The sequence below is a fragment of the Petaurus breviceps genome, unplaced genomic scaffold (assembly GCF_028583685.1).
Source record: "Petaurus breviceps papuanus isolate PSGF00001 unplaced genomic scaffold, PetGlider_PUasm1.0 90740, whole genome shotgun sequence".
NCBI classification, from domain to species: Eukaryota; Metazoa; Chordata; class Mammalia; order Diprotodontia; family Petauridae; genus Petaurus; species Petaurus breviceps.
In genome coordinates, this window is record NW_027187330.1 from 5,961,148 (window position 1) to 5,983,536 (window position 22,389).

Here is a 22,389-nt window from a genome sequence, read left to right on the forward strand (position 1 = left end):
AGAATAATCACCTAGTATTGCAGCCTTGTTGTCATCCTTGCCTTTTGCCTCCTCTTCATCCCACATACCAAGCAATTGCTCTCTGTCAGTTCTGCCTCCAAAAAACTCACATCCATCCCCTTCTCTCCATTCATGTGATTGCCATACTGCTAGTCCATACCTTCATCACTTATTGCCTGGCTTTTCACTGGTTTACTTATTGGTCTTTTTCCTTTCATTCTCTTTGGTGTATCCTGAGTGTCTAACAAAGTAGTCTGCAGGTGATAAATATTTAATATTTCCTGAATTATCATTGAAGGCAATGAATTTCAGTCATCTGGAATATTCAGTTATCTAGAGCCTAACATTATTTATCAGAGGCAGTGTGGTATAGAAAGAGATGCTGGATTTAGGGTCAGGAGAGATCTTAGTTTGAATCCATTCACTCACACTATCTGTGACTATTTTGCCCTTTGAAGTTTAGTTTTTCATGCAGGGATAATATTGGGGATACTCATACTAGTACCTTCCTTGCAGGGATGATGTGAAGATCAAATGAAATCATGTGTATAAAAGCATTTGTGAGACTAAAGTGTTTTATAAATGCTAATTGTCATTTGTGCAGCTAGATGGAGCAGTGGGTAGAGCTTGCAGTCAGGAAGACTTACCTTCTTGAGTTCAAATATGGCCTCAGATACATACTAACAGTGTGACCCTGGGCAAGTCACATAACTCTATTGCCTCAGTTTCCTCATTTGTAAAATGTACTGGAGGAAGAAATGGCAAACCACTCCAGTATTTTTGCCAAGAAAACCCCAATTGGGGTTATGAAGGGTCAGATACAACTGAAAAACTGCTGAACAGTGATTGTTCTGTGCAAAGCCATGTGTACCTATAGAATGAAATAAAGAAAAAAGGGTTTTGTCAAGTATTTTTGTTTGGTTTTCTTTTTATTCATTATACTGCCTTTTTGTGTCTAAATAAGAGACTTGTACACCATAGAAACTTTCAAGAAGAGTTTTATTAATTCTATTCTGCATTGACACTTGCATCCATTAACTGCTCAGTGATGGGAGCTGTAGATATTTCCCTTTCATCATGTTTTAACCCAATAGATTTTTTTTTTTTGTTAAAGAAAATGACAATCAATTTCCATAGTCAGTATTTTTTTTTACTTAACCCTGTTAAGGCTGTTTTTAATCAAACACCTAACCTCTACTCTATTTATTTCACCAACAATGTTCTCTAATTAAATATTTTTATTTTAGATTTGAGGGATTGGGTCCAACATTAATTGTGTGTCCAACAACAGTGATGCACCAGTGGGTGAGAGAATTTCACACTTGGTGGCCTCCATTTAGAGTTGCCATTTTACATGAAACTGGATCATATGCAAACAAAAAGGTAATGTTAATATAATATTTATTGTTTTCCCATTTTAAATAATTTTATTTTACTTATCTGACTTTTCTTTCAGTTGTATATTTATGAAACAAATGTACATTCTGAATTTTTATTATTGTATTTTATGTTTTATTATCCTTAGAGAAATTGATATTTTGGGGCAGCTAGGTGGTGCAGTGAATAGAGCACTGGCCCTGGAGTCAGGAGGATCTGAGTTCAAATCCAGCCTCAGACACTTGACACACTTACTAGCTGTATGACCTCGGGCAAGTCACTTAACACCAATTGCCTTGCCTTCCTCCCTCCAAAAACAAAAAGAGAGAGAAACTGATATGATATTTTCAAGTTACTTTAAAATTATCCTTGTTAGTGTTCCCAATATTTTTTGGGGATATTTTAAATATGTCTTTTGTATAGGTTAGCAAACTGAGTAATAGAGTGGCTGGCTTGGTTTAGAGTTATTCATTCAGCATTTATTAAGTGCCTATTTTGCTGAGTGGTCAGGATACAAAGAAAGACAAATGACAATCCCTGATCTGTAAGAGCTCAAAATCTAATGGATTACAACAACTGGAATTTGTCCTCCTTGATGACAGGGACTGCTTTGTATTTGCATCCCTAACGCTTAGTGCCTGGTATATCTGGTGTATAGTAATAACTTAAATGCTTTTATCATTCATTCTTCCATGGGCTTTGCTGTACTGTCATCAGTCTTTCAACCCTAAGTACAGTTTTTACCCTTAAGGCTTTGTTCTGGAAAATCTTTTTTTTTTTCCCCTTCCCTCTCCAGTCTTTTTCTCTTGTTACTCTCATTATTTCCCTTGGCTTGAAGTATCATTCTGGGAAGATTAGTCCCAAATCAATGCAACACTAATCTCTCTTATTAGCTTCAGTTTCATTTCAACTACCTAGTGGACATCTCCATCTAAGTATTATAGAAACAACTTGAACTCATCATGTTAAAAACCAAACTTATGATCTCTTTCTTTAAACTTCCCCTTCCTTCTCTCTTCCCTGTTTCAGGAGAAGGCACCCCAGTCCTTCCAGTCATCCAGCTTTAACTTTTGTTTGTTTCTTCCCTCTCTACCATACCTCCCACCCCCATCCTCCCATCTCATTGATTCTAACGTCTTACCAGTTCTCCCTCTACAATATCTCCCTCACCCATCCCAATCTTCATTCACATGACCAACACTGTAGCCTTTGTCATCTTTTGTTTGAGCAATTGTAATAGTCTCCTAAATGGTCTCCCCTCTCTTGTGCATCTTCCTCAGCACAGCCAAAATGATTTTCCTGAAGCACAGGTTTGACCATGTAACTTTATGAGGAAAAATCTTCTGTAGCTCCTTATTACCTATAGCATAAAAGACAAAACCCTTTTGGTTTTGGCATTTGGCTAATACCATCTTGCATTAGCTTACCAAATTCTGTAATTATTTTACATTATTCTCCCTCAAACAGTGTATACTCTAGCCAGACTAGCCTACTTGCTGGTCCTTTTACATAGCCTTCCATCTTCTCTGTGCCTTTGAACAGGTTGTCCTTCATGCCTGAAATGTTCTTCCTCCTAATCTCCACCTCTTCTAATTCCTACCTTCCTTCAGGGCTTAGCTCAGGTGTTATCTCTTACAGGAACCTCCCATTGTTAGTACTTCCACATACTCCCCTGAGATTTCTTTGTATTTACTTATCTATGTAGATATAATGTCCCCCTAGTATTATATGAATTCCTTAATTTTGGGAGCTACTTCATTTTTACATTTGTATACCTAGCACCTTGCACACAGTATACAGTAGGTACATTAAAAATGCTTATTGAATTATTAAATTCACTTCTATACTGAAGTGCTAACAAAATTTGGACTCCAAAAATAGCAATTGGATAAAATATTACATATTTGTTGATTGAAATGTCTGTAATAAGCAACTCTGTTTAGTTATTGAAGAAAAAAATATACTAAATTGAGAATTGTGCTAATAGAAAACTATTATATTCTTGTTGACTCTATTATGTTCTTGTTATAAATTGCTTTATTGTCCTTTGAAATCTGGACTGTTTAATCCCATGGTCAGACTATACTCATTTATAGTTTTTTATAAAAAGTATTTGATTACAAATTAATCTAATTTAATAAGTAGGTATATAATGAAACATTTTCAAATAATTTTATTTCTAGAATATATGCTCATTGTGGATTTTTTTTGCCACAAATACACCTGTTTGAATTTGTAAATTCTTAAGGGGAGGTGTCCAATGAAATATTTTGCCATATTGAGAAACATACCAATGAAATCAAGTATTTCCACTAGATTTTATTAACTCTTTACTACACCTGCCTTATTAATATTTAGTTTATAAACAGAACTTTAGTTTCAAAAAGAAATTTTAGTTTGTTAAAAAAAAAAAGTCATTTAAAAAAAACTCACTTGAAAGTGTCCTGGACAATTTTTATGTCTGTGGGACTTTATGCTAATCCAGGGATGGAGAACCTGTGGCCTCCAGGCCATTTGTGATCCTCTGGGTCCTCAAGTACATCCCTTTAACTGAGTCCATACTTCACAGAACAAATCCTTTTATTAAGGGAATTTGTCTGTGAAGTTTGGATTCAGTCAAAAGGCTGTGCTTGAGGACCTAGAGGCCACATGTGGGCTAGATGTTGGAGGTTCTCCATCCCTGCCCTTCTTCCTTCCCTTTTCTTTCTCCTAAAAACTAGACATGGCATCTGCTTTGGATATGGTGGTTATGGGTGTGTGTGTGTGTGTGTGTGTGTTTGTGTGTGTGTGTGTGTGTGTGTGTGATACACACACAGTGAGAAGTCAGAAATGACACTGAGCTTGCAATAATGGGCATCTTGGGTAGATGGTGGTACCTTCAATAATAATGGGGAAATTAGGAAGAAGGAGAGTTGGGGGACAAGATGAATTTCATTTTGGGCATGTTGAGTTTACAATGTGTATGGGATATGCAGTTTGAAATGTCTAATAGGCAGTAGAAGATGGAGGATGGTAGAGATATTAGGGCTAGACAAATAGTTCTGAGAATCATCTACATAATTAAATTCATGAGAGCTAATGAGGTCAACAAACAAAATAGCATGGAGGAAGAAGAGAATGGGGCCCAGAGCACAGTGTGGCTAGAACTCTGTTTTAGGATATGTAGTCTGAAAGACACAGCAAAAGGAACGGAAGGAACAGTCAGATAGGGTAAAAGGAGAACCAGGAGAGAACAGTATCACAGAAACCTGGAGAGAAGAGAAGTATCAAAGAGAAGAGGGTCATCAGCAGTATCAAAGGCCACAGACTAGTCAAGAAGGATGAGGATTGGAAAATGTCCATTAGATTTGGTAGTTGGTAACCGGCAGATCATTGGTAATTTTGGAGAGAGCAGTTTCAGCTGAATAATGAGCTTGGAAGCCAAACTGCAGAGAGTTAAGATGAGAGTTAGAGTCCAGGCATGAGGGTTGGTAGGTCGTTGGTGATGGGATAAGGGGGCAGGGTATGACAATGTATAATTGAACTGGTTCACCAAGGGGGCAAGATGGAGAAGGGAGGAGAGTGTAGTCCAGAATTGTCAAGCACTTGGTCCACAGGTAGCAACATTCTTGAGTAAGGTCCAAATCAAATTAAAATGTAAATGGGAAATATTTAGCAACAACAACATTTGTAAACATAATAAAACATAGATAATGTTAATATGTGTTTTTTTATGTCATTATGTGCTCACAGGGATCCTCATGAATGGTTTAGTAGCCTCTGTTTGAATTTGACACCACTGGTGTGGCCATTTCAGGGCAATGACCTGGGAAAGAATTAAAAGGTGGAGGGCATGGAGGTTGTGGAGAAGACAGAGAACAGAGTTAGGGTTGCAAAGTAGAGGGAGATGTGTAATGGCGACAGATTTTATTCAGAAAAGGGAATTTCAGAGTTCATGAGGATCGAAATGGAACATTTACAGGTGATTGTAAGGTCAAGACATTCTATTTTGGATATATTGAGTTTGAAGTGCCTATGGCACATCCATTCAGAGCTGACTGGCAGGCAGTTGGAGATGGGAGATTAGAGCCAGGTGGTATAAAGACTGGATATATAGATTTTGGAGTCATCTACATAGAGATAATTGTGGAATTCATGGGAGCTGATGATACTCTTTAAGAGAGAGAGTAGAGGCAGAAGACGAGATAGGCTCAGGACCCAGTCCTAGGGTATACCCATGAATGGCGGAAGGACTTGGATAATGATCTTGCAAAGGTGACCTTCAGGGATTGGTTAGAGAAAGAGAATCATTACACAGCAATTTCATAAAAAACCAGAGAGAAGAGTCTAAAAGAGATACTATAAAGATTTGTCATTTATATCTTTCTAACAATCCTGAACATAGCCATTCAAAAAACTTATTTTTCAGTTGAATTTACTCATTTTTCTTTTGCGATATCTCTTTGCCATTGATCCTTCCAAAACATTGACTTAGCCTTTTGAATTGAGCTGCTGATTATTTGCACATAAATGAGACCTGTTTATTCAAAAAACTAGTGCAGATCCATCTGGCATTTACACATCTGAAAGCAGTGTTTCATACATGCAGTCATACATGGCTTCTTTTAATACCAGTAGTTTTGAAATCATATCCTTTTATTCATGATAACCTATAACCCATTTAGAAGTAGAGGAAGTTTCTAATTTTTTTCAACAGTTGGGGGCATGGACACAACATTATTCCGCATATAAATCTCTTGTGCTCTGTTTTTTAATCTAAGTAAATATAGATAGGTATCTATATATGTATATGTGTATGTATAAATTTGTACATACTTTACATGTAAAATTTATTTCTAACTGCTATGGGCTGCCAACCAAACCCATCACCTGGTGGTTGCCTTCACCTGGTCACAGTACTCGAGCTTTTTATTCATGCATACAAACATTTCATTTTCTCCTTGTTCCAGCTTGACAATGTATTTAGCCAGTTGTGGCATACAGGATTGGGAAAGAAAGAGACTAAAAGGAAAGTTCTGTATAAAGATTTCTTACATGCAAAATTATTTGTCCTTTATCATTAAGCAGATTATGCACATCTTTTCTTAACCTTAATCATTGCTATCTTGTTCAGCATATAAGGACTTAAAAAAGAGATCATGGAGTGGGCAAGTATCAGAGAAATAAGATATATCTAAACTCACCCCCCCCTCACTTTTCCCAAATTATCTGTTAGTTCCCAAATTGTTTTATTATTGCATTTATATTTTATTATATCTTCATTAATGTTCCTCTTTACTAACAGAACAATTGAATTGACTTTGTATATAACTGAAGTCATGTTAGAAAACAGATACCCTTTTTACCTCAATAAAACAAAACTTAAGGTAGCTTTCGAGAAACTCTTGAGTCTCCTTAATCTTTAAATATGAGGTATTTGCATTTAGTGGGGAAATGAGTTTATTATTCCCTTTCAAAATAAATCTTATTTAATTCCTTTCCCAATACAGAAGCCTTAATTGAACAACAAATATTTATTGAGTACCTGCTATGCCTAAGACTTGATGTGTTGGCTATAAGGAAGTGTGAAATGAACTTTCTTCCCTCAAGGAGTCTTAGTAAAATTTCCATACACGTTAAAAGATTGCTAATAATACAATGTATTATTTGATAATTCATTATAACTGCCTATTTTTTCCTTATAGGGTTATCCTTGTAATTTTGTAACACCATTTAGATAATTTTAAAGCTTTTGTAAATTTTGAAACATTTCATTATACCACATAGAGAAGTAGGAACAAAGGACGTCATAGTTTTAATTTAAATAAACTTTTGGTCTTAATGATTAATTATGAGATAGTGAGAATATTGATGAGAAAAGCAATTTATGTTAAGAGAAATAGTCAAAATAAGATTTTTTTTAGTGCTTTGTAAGACTAAAATGTCAAACATTCACGAATAACAAATGTTATTGAAATCTACATCTGTAACTATTTGTTCTTAAAAACAATGGAATACAATCAACTGGGACTGAATGTCTTAAGCTGTTACAATGATACCATTATGTGCAGGTTGAGATACTAGAATGTAAAGACATGGTTTTTTTTGGAGCTTTATAAAGAAAGCAGGCTAAAAGCGAGAAAATCCACATCCAAAAGAATCTCATTCCCTGAAATAACCTAAACATTAAAACAAAGCAAAACAAATGTGTTCCACACCAACAGATGATAGTATAGTGTCGTGTTGCTTGTCTTATGTTACCTTAGCTAAGAGTAAACGTACACCTTATAGGGTAAACAAGAAATGGTGTGTTTATATTTTTGTGAGTTATATTGTTAAAATTGTGTTACTGGAGAGTTTTCTTCATTGTCAGCACAAATCCTTGTTTATTAAAGATTTAGCTTGAAGGAAATTTTAATTAATTACAGGTTCAGTAAATCCTGACTGGGAAGCTGCTGTGCTGTGTTTACAGTGAATGGCCTTCATGTGCCGATGTTTCACTCCTGTTCTCTCTGCTACCTGACAATGTGATTTATGGCTGTTGTTTTCTACCAGTCCACTGTTTGCCCTCTAGGAGGGATTGGTCTCCTGAGCCTCCATAATAACAGCAGCGCTTTCACAAGACATCTTTTAATGACAGCAGCACTGCATTCAGTAAGTCAGGCTAATTGCAGACATACCCTATTAATTGCAAAAACTAGGAGAGGTTACATATTTTACAAGCTTTTAATTTGAAATCGCCCGAGATGATTTGTCTTAAGTGTTTGGATAGAGTTGTCTATGGCAATATACTGTTGTTGAAACTCTAGTTCCATACTGTTGGAGAATTCTGGTATTGAATCAGGTGAAGCTTGATGTGTTTCTACTCCATAATGTGGTTAATGCCCTTAGAGATTGTATTTTAACTGAGAGAATGTTTATGTTGCTTTTTAGGAGGGGCAAGAGAGGGAGGGAAAGGAAATGTCATTTTAGTTTTTCTGATTTGTTGAATTTCTTTGTGATCATAAGGGGAAAGTATGTATTTCTCAAAAGCCAACACTGAGGAATTTATTTTAAAGTTGTCATTTAGACATGGATAAGAAAATGGTTATGAACCTTTTGATAGGCAACATCATTTCCTGGTATCGCCTATATGTGTATACCTGAATTCTGTTTACTCTGCCATTTTTTGAGGCATGAAAACAGTTTAAAAAATGGTCATCTTCTTGTGGCTCTATATATACATAGATTTGTATTTTGTCAGTTTGGAAATGTATGGAAGTCCTCTGTTTCTCTTATTTTTCATCTACCCAACTGTCCAAACTTGTCATAATGACTTCTGAAAACCATTGTCACTCTCCAAGTACCTTGGTAGGAATGGGAACCTAAAGAACATGAAAGTCTGGATTGAGGAGTTAGAGTTGGTGAGCAGCCTGCAGCATTTCTTTGCCTTCTCGTAATTTAAGGCTTTTCTGGCCTCTGTTGTGGGTTCTGTAGTGAAGGGGAAATGACGATAACTGGGAATAACAGTGTGGGAATTTAAAAAAAAGGAAGACGTGAAGTTAAATTTCATATTTTGTCCACTTAGTATCAGACAAGTCAAGTTACTCTCCCATGACTTTATTTTACGATTTTAAATCAGTCTTAGAACTTAATTGCATAACTTTTCTCATCTGTATACTGAAAGTAACAATTGTTATTGAGAGGTGTCACTAATACAGCTAGATACCTAAAAAATAAGTCTGAAAAACTGGTGGCTGGTAAAGGAATGGAGAGAGAGACTTGAAGGAAGGAGACCAATTAGAAAGCTGTGTGATAGTCTGATTGAGAGGTAATGAAGGCCTGAACTAGGGTAGAGGCTGTGGGTGTGGAGAGAAGAGGAGGTTTAAAGAAGAAGTTATGAAGGTAGAAAGGGCAAGATTTAATTCTGTCTCCATAGTATCTCTTGCATTCCTTCCCTTTCTTTCCCCTCATGTATCTGTCATTCCACTGCCACTCAATGATTTTTATGCCTCAATGATTTTCTAAAAGCACGGGCCTCACACGCTATGTCACTTCTGTACTTAGTAAACTCCAGGGGTTCCATGTTACTTTTGGATCTAATACCAATTTCTTTTTGGCACTTAAGGCTTATCATAGGAACATAGAAAGACTTAACAGGGACTGATGAAGAGCAAAATAGATACAGCCAGAAAAACAAATATACACAATGACTCTGGAAGTTTAATTGGAACAAATAACCATAAAACAATCAAAAGTTGTTAGAACATAGTAATCTAGTGTTTGATAAACCCAAAGATCCAAGCTTTAGGGGCAGGAATTCATTCTTCAACAAAAACTGCTGAGAAAACTGGAAGGCAGTCTGGCCGAAACTAGGCACATCTCAACCATACCAACATCTTATGCTGTATGCCATGATATATTCAAAATGGGTATGTGATTTAAGGGTGATATCTTAAAATATTTTGGGGAGCATGGAATAAATTATCTGTTAGATCTATGGATAAGGGAAAATTTTATGACAAATGAGATAAAGAGGATCATGGGAAGTAAAATGGATAATTTTGATTATGTGAAATTAAAAAGATTTTTGCACAAATAAAACCATTGCAGTCAAAATTGAAAGGAAACAGGTTCCTTTGATAAAGGCCTTACTTCTCAAAGAAATAGGGATCTGAGCCAAATTTATAGAAATAATAGCCTTTCTCTAATTGACAAGTGGTCAGAGGATATGAACAGTTTTCAGAAGAAGAAATCAAAGGTATTAATAGTTAAATGAAAAAATGCTTTAAATCACTAATAATTAGAGAAGTGCAAATTAAAACAACTCTGAGGTACCATCTCACATCTATTAGAATGGCTAGCATGACAGAAAAGGAAAATGACAATGCTGGAGGAGATGTGGGAATATGGGGCACTGATGTGCCATCGGTAGTGTTGTGAACTGGTCCAACCATTCTGGAAAATAATTTGGAGCTAAGCTCAAGGGGCTTTCAAACTATACATTCCCTTTGACCCAATAATACCACTTCTAGGTCTGTATCCCATTGAAATCAAAGGAAAAGGAGGGAAAGGACCTACTTGTATGTTTAAAAATATTTATAGCAGCTCTTTGTGGTGGCAAAGAATTGAAAGATGTTTATTAGTTGAGGAATGGCTAAACAAATTGTGGTATGATTGTGATGGAATACTACGGTACTGTGTTGTAAAAAATGATGAAGGAGATGATTTCAGAAAAACCTGAGAAGACTAAAACATTGATGCAAAGTGAAGTGAGTGGAACCAGGAGATTGTTGTAAACAGTAATAGCAATTTTGTGAATATGATGTACTGTGAATGAAAGACTAAGCTACTCTGATCAGTATAGTCAGTGATCCAAGACAGTTCTAAAGGACTCCTGATGAAAAATGCTACCTGCCTCTAGAGAGAAAACTGATGAACTCTGAGTGCATATTAAAGCATATTTATTTCACTTTATTTTTCTTGATTTTTTTATTGGGGGGAGGTAGTGGTGATACAACGTGACTAATATGGAAATAAGTTTTGCATGACTTCACATATTTTAAGGGTATCATATTGTTTTCCTTTTCATTGGGTGGGGGAGGGGTCGGAGGGAGGGAGAGAATTTTGAATTCAAAATTTAAAAAAGAATGTTAAAGGAAACGACAAAAAAAGTACATGAATATTAGAAAATTACAAAGAAAAAGCATGAAATCAAAGAAGAGATCTTAGAAGACACCTATTCCTTTTCAAGAAAAGGAAGGCCATGGAAACATAACATGGCATATCTTTTCAGATTTTTTTCAATGTCTGGATTTGGTTTCCTGATTTTTTTTTCCTCCTCATTTTCCTCTCAATTTTTTTCTTTAAAAAACATTTTATATAGGATCATCTTTGGGAAGGGGAGGAAGAGGATAGAGAAGGAAATTTACGTGTTATAAAAACAAAGTATTAATAGAATTTTTTTTTTCTTAAAGCTCTTCATGACTCAGCTCCTTCTTGGCCCCTCTCCAATGTCCTTACATTTTCATCTCCTACAAGATCTCTGCATTGGAGCTTTACTGGACTACTTCTCATTCCTTTACCTTATACTTCTGACTCTTTTCCTTTGCCCTGACTTTTTCTTTTCTCCTTCACCTCTTACTTTCTCTGGTCTGTTTCTGACCCACAAGAGGCCCTTCACAGTTGTCTCTTCCCCCTCCCAGAACTTCTGTCATCTGCCCTCCCCCTGGGTTACATCTCTTTTGTGTATACTTGTGTGTGTATGTGTTGTCTTTGGTAAAATGTAGGTTCCTCGAGGACAGGGGCTGTTGAATTTTTGTCTTTATATTCCTGGCAAATAGCAGGCACTTAATAAATTCTTGTTGATCAATATAAATATCTTTTGTGTTAATATACATCGTTCTTTGCTACAAACAGATGAACTTGACTTTGAACTGTATGTATTTAGGAGGAACATATCCAAATGATCGTTTGTTTGACCAAAATGTAGGGATCAGAACTCTAAATGTATCCTGCACTTGTTCAAGAAAGTATAATTGAAGTGTAAAGTGTTATTGTTGGAGCTCTAGTAATGCTCAAATAACTTGTGCCTTCCACCTTTACCCTCCAAAGTCAGGTGGGAAAATGGGGGTGGAGGTGGAGGAGGACCACGAAATAGAAAAGACAGGGCAAGTTTTAGTTCTTGTCTTGAGCCCAGCTCATTGTTCCTTTCCATTCCCTCCTCCTTCTTTTAGTTTATAATGGTGGTGATTTCCCCAATCTTAGTAGGCTAGGAAGATAGACTATTTTCTTATGTCTAATACTAAAACTTAATTCTGACTCCACTAATTCAAAATTTATCAATTAGAAGTTGACACTAGTTAGTCTGGTTCATATATACCATATATGTATTATTGCAAAGTATTAGAACTGATAAATTTGGTACATCTTGGTAGATCTACTCTGTGTAATATTGACTTGAATTGCACTGAGAGGTTAGATATTATACAGAAACATTAAAATGTCATAGCTCACCTTGTAAAAAGCTGTAGGAAAAGAAAGATAGTGATTATTTTGAGGTAAGAATTACATCCTTTTTTTAATCCAAATACCTTGCACATAATAAAAACTTAATAAATGTTTCTTGAATTTACGTGATTTAATTCAGTTTACCTCTTCTGACTGTTCAAAAAGCTTCTTGAATTCTTTCTGGAAACTTGGTATTATGTTTTATTTATGTGTTAATTACCTTTCACTTGATGTTGTGTTCATAAGTCCAGTGAAGTTAAAAGGAAAGAATATTTCAAAGGGATGAGAACTGCTTTGTCACATGTGATAAGTTTTCTGGTCTTATCTTGAGGTTTTTATGGTTGTATTAATCTCATTTTAATTGTTGGTCTGTGGGGCAGTATTGGTTCTGTATAATAAAGTAAGAGCTGAGTAAATTGTCAGTGCTAATAAATACATAATTAGTATACTATATGCACATTCATGAAGGGTTTTGGGATCCTTTACGATGAAAGATCATTGTGGGATCATTCTTATTAAAATGTGTCTTGCTAATAAATTTATAGGAACATTATATTGCTATTTTAGGTGAAACTCATTCGGGAAATTGCAAGATGTCATGGAATTTTGATCACTTCATATTCCTACATTCGATTGATGCAAGATAATATTAACAATCATGACTGGCATTATGTGATCTTGGATGAGGGACACAAAATCCGAAACCCAAATGCTGCAGTTACACTTGCTTGCAAACAGGTATAGCCCTTTAAAATGATTTAAAATGATAAAATGATTCACATTTGTTGTTCCTTGTTTCAGTTGTGTCCAACTCTTTGTGATCCCATTTGAGTTTTCTTGGTAAAGAAACTGGAGTGGTTTACCATTTCCTTCTCTAACTCATTTTACAGATGAGGAAACTGAGGCAAAGAGGGTGAGGTGACTTGCCCAGATTCACACAGCTAATAAGTGTCTTAGACTGGATTTGAACTGAGGTTTTCCTGTTTCCAGGCCCAGGGATGCTTTATTGTTCATTCAAACAACTCATCAACTTGGGCTGATGTTCTGCCAGAGAACAGAATTCTTGCTGTGTTTTCATATTATACTTCAAACACTTCATGGATTCTATAAATTATACATGTGAATTAGGTACTTCCTGCTCTGGTATAGATCACAGTGTGCCCAAACCTTCTTATCTTTTGTGATTCCTAGCCATAAATTCATGGAGCATATACCCAGGCTCCAGAGACTTTTCTCTGGTTTTGATGTTTTGTGCAGCCAGTGAAACTCTCAGGTGATCTCTTATTGTTCACATTTGCTATAGTTACCTTGATATATCTATATCTATATATGTCACTTCTTTTGTAAGTCATCATTGGTGGTAAGTTGGAGCCTACTTAGAACTCACTAAAGATTTTTCCATGTGTCTTTACATAGTGGTTAGAGCATTCTGGATATGTTTAAACTTTTTTTTATTATCAAATTATCACAATTTTTGCTCTTCATTTGTAGAATGAACAGATATCACCTTCATTCAGCTCAAATTATAGCCAAATTTAGCCAAAAAATGAGAGCCTTATCCTTTTTATTTTCTGACCTTTGTATTAATTTGGAAATATTTAATTACAGTAACAGAGTTTTCATATCGAGAAAGACCCAAGTTGCTATTTAGTAGCACAGATTGAATGTGTGGGAAATTCTTTGGGAAATGATATAGGTGTATATTAAAACAGAACTTTAGGAAAATTAAATTGTATTATCTTTAATGCAACTGTTTTTGTCTTTTTTTAAAAAAAAAAGTTCCGTACTCCTCATCGGATCATTTTGTCTGGATCCCCTATGCAAAATAACCTCAGAGAACTATGGTCTCTCTTTGATTTTGTCTTCCCGGGAAAACTGGGAACATTGCCAGTGTTCATGGAACAATTTTCTGTTCCAATTACCATGGGAGGGTATTCAAATGCTTCTCCTGTACAGGTAAGTTGCACAGGTAACAAATATTTGTAGAGTTTATAGCAACTAATTTAAAGAAGATAGTTTCTATTGTTGGCAAGGAGTATATATTCTAATTTGCTTTATTTTGGTACTTAGTTTATAGTCTTAAGATTTTAATATTTAAAATTAGGTTTTGCCACTTTAATCAGAGGAGGGATGAGATAAAAATTTAAGCTTTTGAATTGGCATTAGATAAAATAGTGAAAACGTTTTGGCATAATAGATTTTTAAATTCAAAATGAGTATTTAAAACTTAATTTGAATATTAAGAAAATGAAAAACTCCTAAAATAAATATTTAGAAACAATTAAGGGATGGGGTAAAATAGGGTGGGGAGGGGAGGCAGTAGATTTGTTACTTTGGCAATATAGGAAAGTCTCAGTCCCCTGTATTCCCATCATTGAGATCTATAACTCAGCTGTAAATTAACAGAATCAGTATGTTTCATAGGCAGTGCTTGACCCCAGGCCTTTTTGACTTTAGGCTGTCCCTATCCACTAACACTGTCTCACTACTCAGTGCTGCCTTTCAGCATAGGGAACAACGGATAGGGACTAGAACTAAATTTCATTTGTATTGGGGAACTCCTGAAGAGGAGACTCCCTCTACAAATGCTAATTGGTACCTTCTCTGCTAAGGGAACTGAGAACTTAAGTGTGGCCAGAATGTATCAGAGATGGGACTTGAACTCAGGGCTTCCTGGTTCAGTGTTGCTTCTCTTTACTGTTCTCTCTTGGAGAATACCTACTTCTCCTTAGTAGAAACTAAATTATCTTTAATGCTTTCATCAAATATTAGAGGGGAACAGAAGTGGGAGGAGGATCATACGCCAAAAAAGAGGTAGAATTAAGATTTCTGTATAGAGAACTAGCAAAACTATTTGAATATTTTTTTTAAATGCAGATATTTTCAGGCCTAGTTTTTAAAGCAAGTAGTTCATCTTTGAGAACTTGTTTTATGACCTCTTTATGCATCATCAGAAACTATTTAAAGAAGACACAGAATTGTAGAATTTTAGGTCTAGAAAGGCCCCTAGGAAACATCTTATTCGGTCCCTCATTTGACAAATGAAGGAACTTAGAGTTGTAGAGGCTTAATGATTTGTCAAAGATTATGTGGAATGGACCATAACTGAGTTCATCTGGTTTTCAGTCTAGTGTACTTAACACTACATCACACAAGAAATGCAAATGAAATTATGCTTATTTATGATTTGTACTCTATATCTCTGGAGAAACTTAAAGAGAAGAATTTACAGAAGTCTTCCTTAGCATGACAGTGACATATTATTAATTCCATTAGCTAAGATAAATTGAGCCTTGTTTTTTAGCTTAAAATCCTCATCAACGAATAAAGGATATATATTGAATGAAGAGACATGAAAATACAGATTCCCCATTAGTTTGGAAACTTTGGCATTAGCTATTTTCTCCCCAGTTAAAAAAATAGAACAGGTAGCAAATGAACTGTTCTTGAGATCACTTATAAGTATTTTCTTTTATGTGACTTTTCCATGTTTACTTTGAAGTTTGTTATTATCTTGAATTGTAAAGCCAAGTTTCAGACACTTGAACTCTAGCTGAGGTTCTTCCTGTTCTACTGACTGGTAATTTACTAAACTAGAAAGCCAATTTAGATTTTCAAAAATATATCTATAATTTATTGAATTCCTTGCCTTTAAGTGAATTAAGACTGGGTGGTTTTTTTCTGGGTTATGTGTTTTTTAAGCCATTATCTATATTTAGTACCCGTCTCATGTAGCTGTGATCCATTACAGAACCATATGCTCCCTTTAAGACCAAAATAGCCTTTTGTTTCTTTGATCACAGGGATTTTCTTGAACTTATTTTCATAGTCTTAGGTGGGCGGTCATCTTTGCTTATTGTCTGGTAGCTCCCCTGGCTGCAGCCTGCTACATGTATTAGCTTTTGATCTTCAGTCTTATAGATCAACAATTCTGTTTTAGCTTTTGGTCAATTATAAAATTATGTGCAAAGATTCATTTAAAAGGAATTTTTCCCTGTAGTACTTTCCTTATAACCGTATAAAACTTTGATTTTGGAGTCTTTTTGCAAAATGCAAAAATATGAGCACAAATGATAACCATTATTTCCATGCATTTTTGACTAATTAAATAAATTCCTTCACACATAATTAATTTGCAAACTACCCTAAATTTGAGAAAGCTTGTTGGGGACCATTATGGCATTTTATGATTATATAACTTTTCTGGTATTGTTGACTTAATCATTTCTATTGAAAACAAATTTGGGCGAGTAGTGACAATGTTTACTATGTTATACAGTAATGATTTTTCCCCCATTTTTTCTTTATTAAAGGTTAAAACTGCTTATAAATGTGCATGTGTTTTACGAGATGCCATAAACCCATACCTACTGCGTAGAATGAAGTCAGATGTAAAAATGAGTCTTTCATTGCCAGATAAAAATGAACAGGTTTGTAAAACTGAAATACTGTAGCATTTTACTTTTTTTTAACAAAACATTCCTAAGTCAAATATTCATATTTCACTCAACTCTAATTTGAATATACATTACTAAATAGTTTAGCCTGTGATCACTTTAAATAGCTCATTCACATATCTCAAATATATCTTGTGGAGTTCAGTGTTTTCCAGATGAATCTTTATCTGTACAGAATTGAAAGTGAGCTCTTCTTTTTTGTGAGGAGAGTATTTAAAATTGTGTACTCTTGAAAGATGTTGCTGGGGGAAATTAGCAGTTGATTCTAATTCAGTAAACTCAGTCTTTACCGAAGTAAGCAAGCCAGAGATGAGAGGGGGCAAAGTGACTTCAAGAAAAAGTAAAAGTAAGAGGGTGGAGATAAAGGAACAAGGTACCTGGGGGAAGGTTGACAAGGGAAGTAGAGGCATGTTCCTTGGTGGCGTAAGACTTTTTTCAGAATACACTCAGAGGCTGAGTGATCATATTCTTTTACTTTGAAAGGAGGATTAGAGCTTAAAAATCCCTAACTGAGCAAGAAAGGTGAGGTTGTCCAAGAGATGCTTCCAAATCTAGATGAAAAACCAAAGATGATATATTAGAAAAGATATTTTAAGATCAAATAAGCTTGTAAAAGAGAGCACCTTTCTTTAGAGTCATGGACAGGGTTAGCATGCAAGGATGACGTGAAGAATTTTTAAAAGAAAAATAGCAATATGTATGAGAGATTTTCTTTTTTGAAATTTTAGCTTACAGAAAAGAGTATTATACTAGTTTTGAATATTTTAAAACTAGTTACATAAACTTTTGCTGTGGAGGCTCATTGCCTCTAAGCTTGTCTGACTTCTTCTTTTTTTCTGTAGCCAGAAGAGTAACCTAGCAGCAACAGCCAGCTAGTAGCCCTTGTTGGCCTCTCCTAGACCTCTGTCCCAAAGGGCTTTTATTAACTTTTTCCCTCCTACAAAAATCCCATGTAGGAAGAAGCTTTAGGTCCAATAAACAAGATTTTAGAAAACCACATTAATTATTCTAATTCTAAATCCCCCAAGCTACTCTGCAAGATGAAAACAGTGGAACAGTGAAGACAGGGTCATAGCTGGGCTCTAGGAATTGTGGCTTTTTTCTCACAGAGAATCTTGTAGTGTTTGTATAGTTACAAATGCACTTAAACATGCTTATGAAACTAGCAAGAACAGAGTACTGTGAAAGAGAAAACAGGGATAGAGAATGTCAAGAAAGGCTGCAAATAAAATAATAAATGAGAAAAAAAAAGTCGAGAAGGAAGCAAGATGGGAGATAAAGTGAGGAGGGACAAGGGCACTTAGATGTTCAGAAGAAAAAGGAGAAAGCATAATAGAAGGAGAAATTAAAGTTAAAAGGAAAGGAGAAAAAAGAAATGAAGACCATTGCCCTCAAAGATCTTAGAATCTAACTGGGCAAGTAATACACATGAAATAATTATAAAATAATTGAAGAGCGTATAATTGCTCTGCGGTGGAGAAACATCCTAAAAATGTCTCAAGAAAGGTGAGATTAGTATCGATTGGGATAGTCAGGGAAAACAGTAAAGCTTGAATTGAGACTTTGAAGAAGGTTTAAGATTTCAGAAATCATTTAGATTACATTTACATTAAAAATATTGATCATACTCTTTCCCAGAGTCTTGTGGAGTAAGGGACTTGCAATTTTAAGAGATATCCCAAAAGATTGTTACAAGTTATCTGCCATCAGCTTTGTTTGTCAACTTTTTAAGCATGATATAGCAGTTGCATTATTTGTGTTTTTTCTTTGTAGTCTAAGTGTACAGTCATGGCAGCCTGATTTTTTAAAAACATTGTCAATTTCTGTTATCTAGTTGAATGTAATTTTATAAAACTGATATTAAAATCTTTTAAGTATTAAAATTTAAAGACATTTCTAAGCAGCTAAAAACATGCTTACATTTTGGATATTGTTAATAATTCTTTTAAAAATGTCTTATTTTAAAAATAAACATTTTTGCTTACCTCAATACAATGTCACTCAGATTTTTAAATTGCATTTTACTTTGACAATTTGAAAGTTCTCATTTGTATTTATGGTTTTTTTAGGTCTTATTTTGCCGCTTGACAGATGAGCAACGTAAAGTATATCAAAACTTCATAGATTCCAAAGAAGTCTACAGGATTCTTAATGGAGAAATGCAGGTTAGATGAAGAAATCACAACACTGAAGTTGTGAATGGCCCAAGAGAAAAAGCACTGATTTCTAGTATCTGATGGGAGTCCAAATTGTGCCCCGCATGTAAAAAGAATTTATACATATTTGCTCTAGTCTTGCTATTATTAAGTCATTCTTCTCTCAACAGCAACACAAAATTCAGGACTCAGAGATTAATAGATATTCTCTTCTCAGGAGAGTCCTGTTATAAAAATGATATGAGGTAGAATGGAATTTGGTTTGCTGTAACACCTTTCATACTTCACATAATCCCAAAGCACTTTAAATAGTAATGAGTTTGTAATAATAGTTTGACTGATATAATCATTATAAACTCAGCCAAAGCTAACACAGTGGGACTCGAGTATCAATTTTTATAGAAGGAAAATACTAGCCATTACAGCAGGGATTTTGCCTCATTCTCTTTTCTGAATAAATTCAATGCCAGTTTTAACTTGAAACACCACTGGAAGTAAGTAAAGCAACAGTTAAAACTTTGTACCTTCCCTGTACACATACCATAGTGATTTGGGGTACTTTTACTAGGGTGAATCCTTGATAACTTGGCTTTCTGGAAGAATGTTGCAATCTAAACCATTGTGTCACATTCCAGTGATAAATAAGTATTGCAGCAATTGGTAAAGCAGATGCTTTTTATTAACCAGTCTCAAGGAAAATAGAACTGTGAACCTCTTGTATTAGTACATATAAGGAATACTTTAAAAATTTTTTTTTAAATGACAAGCTCTTGATGATTTTTAGTATTGTCGTTTAACTTCTGTACTTGAGTGTGCCTGGCTATTCAATATGTACACATAGATGTAATTTCTAGCCTTTGCTCAATCTCCTATTATACTTTAGGTCAATCTCCCTATTATACTTTAAAGCTTTAGATAAATTAGTTTCTTTGGGCTTAAGCTTCCCCAAAAAATGAATTGTAATACTTAATTTAACATCAGTAGTTTTCTGGAGCTAGAAGAAATTTGTAATTATTTAATCTGTGTTTTTCCCTTAGCTGCCTAAGAGAAGAACATTTTAAAAGGTCTCCCGATATCACATTCTTGTGGTTAGTAGCCCTGAAGACAAAAGGTTTGTCTTTGTGGGGCACTTTTTTATTGCCAGTCCTCTTGTTTGGTTCTCAGTAGAGACAGAATCATTGTTTAGTTACCCCGTAGTCAGTCACCTACCATTGATTAATATGTGCCAACTACTGGTTGTATCTTATTGCTTAAGATAAAAAGAAAGACAAAAAAATAGAAAGTCCCTCGCTCCAAGAGCTCTGTCTCATGGGGGAGACAGCATGGAAACAATGATGTACAAATGAGAGAGAGTCAAGGTAAATTAGAGATAACCTTATAGAGAAGGCAATAAGATTAAGGAAGACTGGGAAAGGCCTTTTGCAACAGCAGGAACTGCAGCTGAGAATTCAAGGAAGCCAGAAGGCAGAGAGGAGAAGCTCAGAAGATGGGGTGGGAGGCAGAAAGGGGAATGGAGACGACAATTTCCTGCCCTCAGTACCCCAAGTCTGTATTTCTTAAGTTTAAAACTTTCATCTCTTCTCATAGTTCCTATCATAGTTTCTGTTTAGTATGCCATTTATTATAATAGAGAGATGTTGAAGTAATTTACATATTCATTTCTTTTCTGAAATGTCTTCCATATTTTCCATGTCTTCCAAACTGTGTGTTCTCATATTGAATCCTAGTATTCTGAAGAAATATAAACTGGTATATTGGGGAAATTCTTTAGAAATTACTGACATATTAATGTTTCAGCCATTTATTAGTTAAGTTTCATCATCAGAGGAATATAATCATTGGAATTCAAGCTTAGGGTATTCTACTAGATAGTGTTTGATGATGTGATGAAGAACTTGATATCCTTTTATTTTGGTTATATTAATTTAGGGAGTGTATGGTCTCAATTAACATAGTTGATAAGTCTTTTAAATTTAGGAATATCTGTAAAGTAAATTGAGACTATATAGGCTATTCCTTCACAGTTTCAGTTACAAATATTAGTAGACTTTTTGAGACAGAGTAGAGATGGTTCATGTTTAGCAGTTCTCTGTGTTCTTATGCTGGCACTGGAGATGGAATTAATGATTTTTGAAGCTCAAGTATAATAACTACAAGTTTTAAGTCCTTTCTGTGCTAATTAGTGTTGCCTTTTGAGATTTTAGCCATTCCTTGTATTATTCTCAGGTTAATAAATTTTACATGCAATTATTTTTGCATTGCAGTAAAAGCCAATATGTTGAGGGGAATCAGAACATGTAAGTCTAGTTCCTATATTAAGTTAAGAGAAATTTTGGTTAATTATAGTGATAGATATCCATAGTTAGAGATATCTGACAAATCATCTGACAGTTTTGGTTTATCTTTTTAGCTGGCATTATAATCAGTGCATATTCAAAGGATGGATTGTGCCAATTTTGCAACATATTAGATTCTTTTAACACCTATTTTTTTTCCTGAGGAAAAGAAAAATTCATTATCAGACACTGAAAGTTATTTTTAAACATTGAGTCCTGCAATAGTTCCTACCTATTTTTGGGATCATAGATTTATAATTGGAAGGTACTTCAAAGGTTTTATATTCCAACCCCTTCATTTTAGAGAGGAAATGAGTCCAGAGAGGGAAAACTGACTTGACCCAAAGTTACCTAAGAGGCAGAAGTAGGATGGAATTAGGCCCTCTAACGCCAAATCTAGCCTTCCTTCCACTCTTGCTGTGTTGCCTTTTTAATCTTTTTTAAAAATTTTTTTCCTCTTTTTTTATTTTTCAAATGCTTTATTAACTTATGATTTATGTCATTCATTTCTACCAGATTTTGAGTTACAAATTTTATCCCCGTTTTTCCCCTACCCACCGCCCCAAAATAGCAGTCCCACAGGATATCCCCTCCTCCAATCTGCTCTCTCCCATATTTTCTCCCATACCCCTTTCTACTTTTCCAGTGGATCTCTATGCTCCAGTGCCTGTATATTTTATTTCCCAATTACATGTAAAATAGTATTAATAATAGTATATATATATGTATATATATATATATATATATTTGAATATTTGATTTTAAAACTTTGAATTCCAGATTCATTTCCTTCCTCCCTTTTCACCCACCCTTACTGGGAAGATAAGCCACATATGTGGCTAATGCAAAACAATAACATAGTAGATATATTGTAAAAGACTGACTATATTTCCCTCCCTCCTATCCCACCTCCCACTTGTTCTATTTTCTGCTTTGATCCTCTTCAAAAGTGGGTGCTTCCAACTTGCCTCCCCCTGAGCCTGCCTTCCCTTCCATTATCCCCCCTTTCATCCCCTTTTCCCCCTACTCTCCTGGAGGGTGAGATACCCTATTTAGTGTGTATTTCATTCCCTCCTCAAAGCAAATTAAATGAGA

General features: G+C 35.0%; 1 protein-coding gene across 2 annotated transcripts in view; it reads left to right on the forward strand.

Annotated features, from left to right (window-relative positions):
* Positions 1-22,389, forward strand: part of ERCC6 (ERCC excision repair 6, chromatin remodeling factor) — a 105,303-nt gene that overhangs the window by 62,486 nt on the left and 20,428 nt on the right. For both annotated transcript variants that reach the window (XM_069067228.1, XM_069067229.1), the window contains exons 8-12: positions 1,248-1,383; positions 12,913-13,083; positions 14,125-14,301; positions 16,659-16,775; positions 18,872-18,967. In XM_069067228.1, the coding sequence (XP_068923329.1) occupies positions 1,248-1,383; positions 12,913-13,083; positions 14,125-14,301; positions 16,659-16,775; positions 18,872-18,967 (697 nt within the window). The remainder of the gene's footprint in view (positions 1-1,247; positions 1,384-12,912; positions 13,084-14,124; positions 14,302-16,658; positions 16,776-18,871; positions 18,968-22,389) is intronic.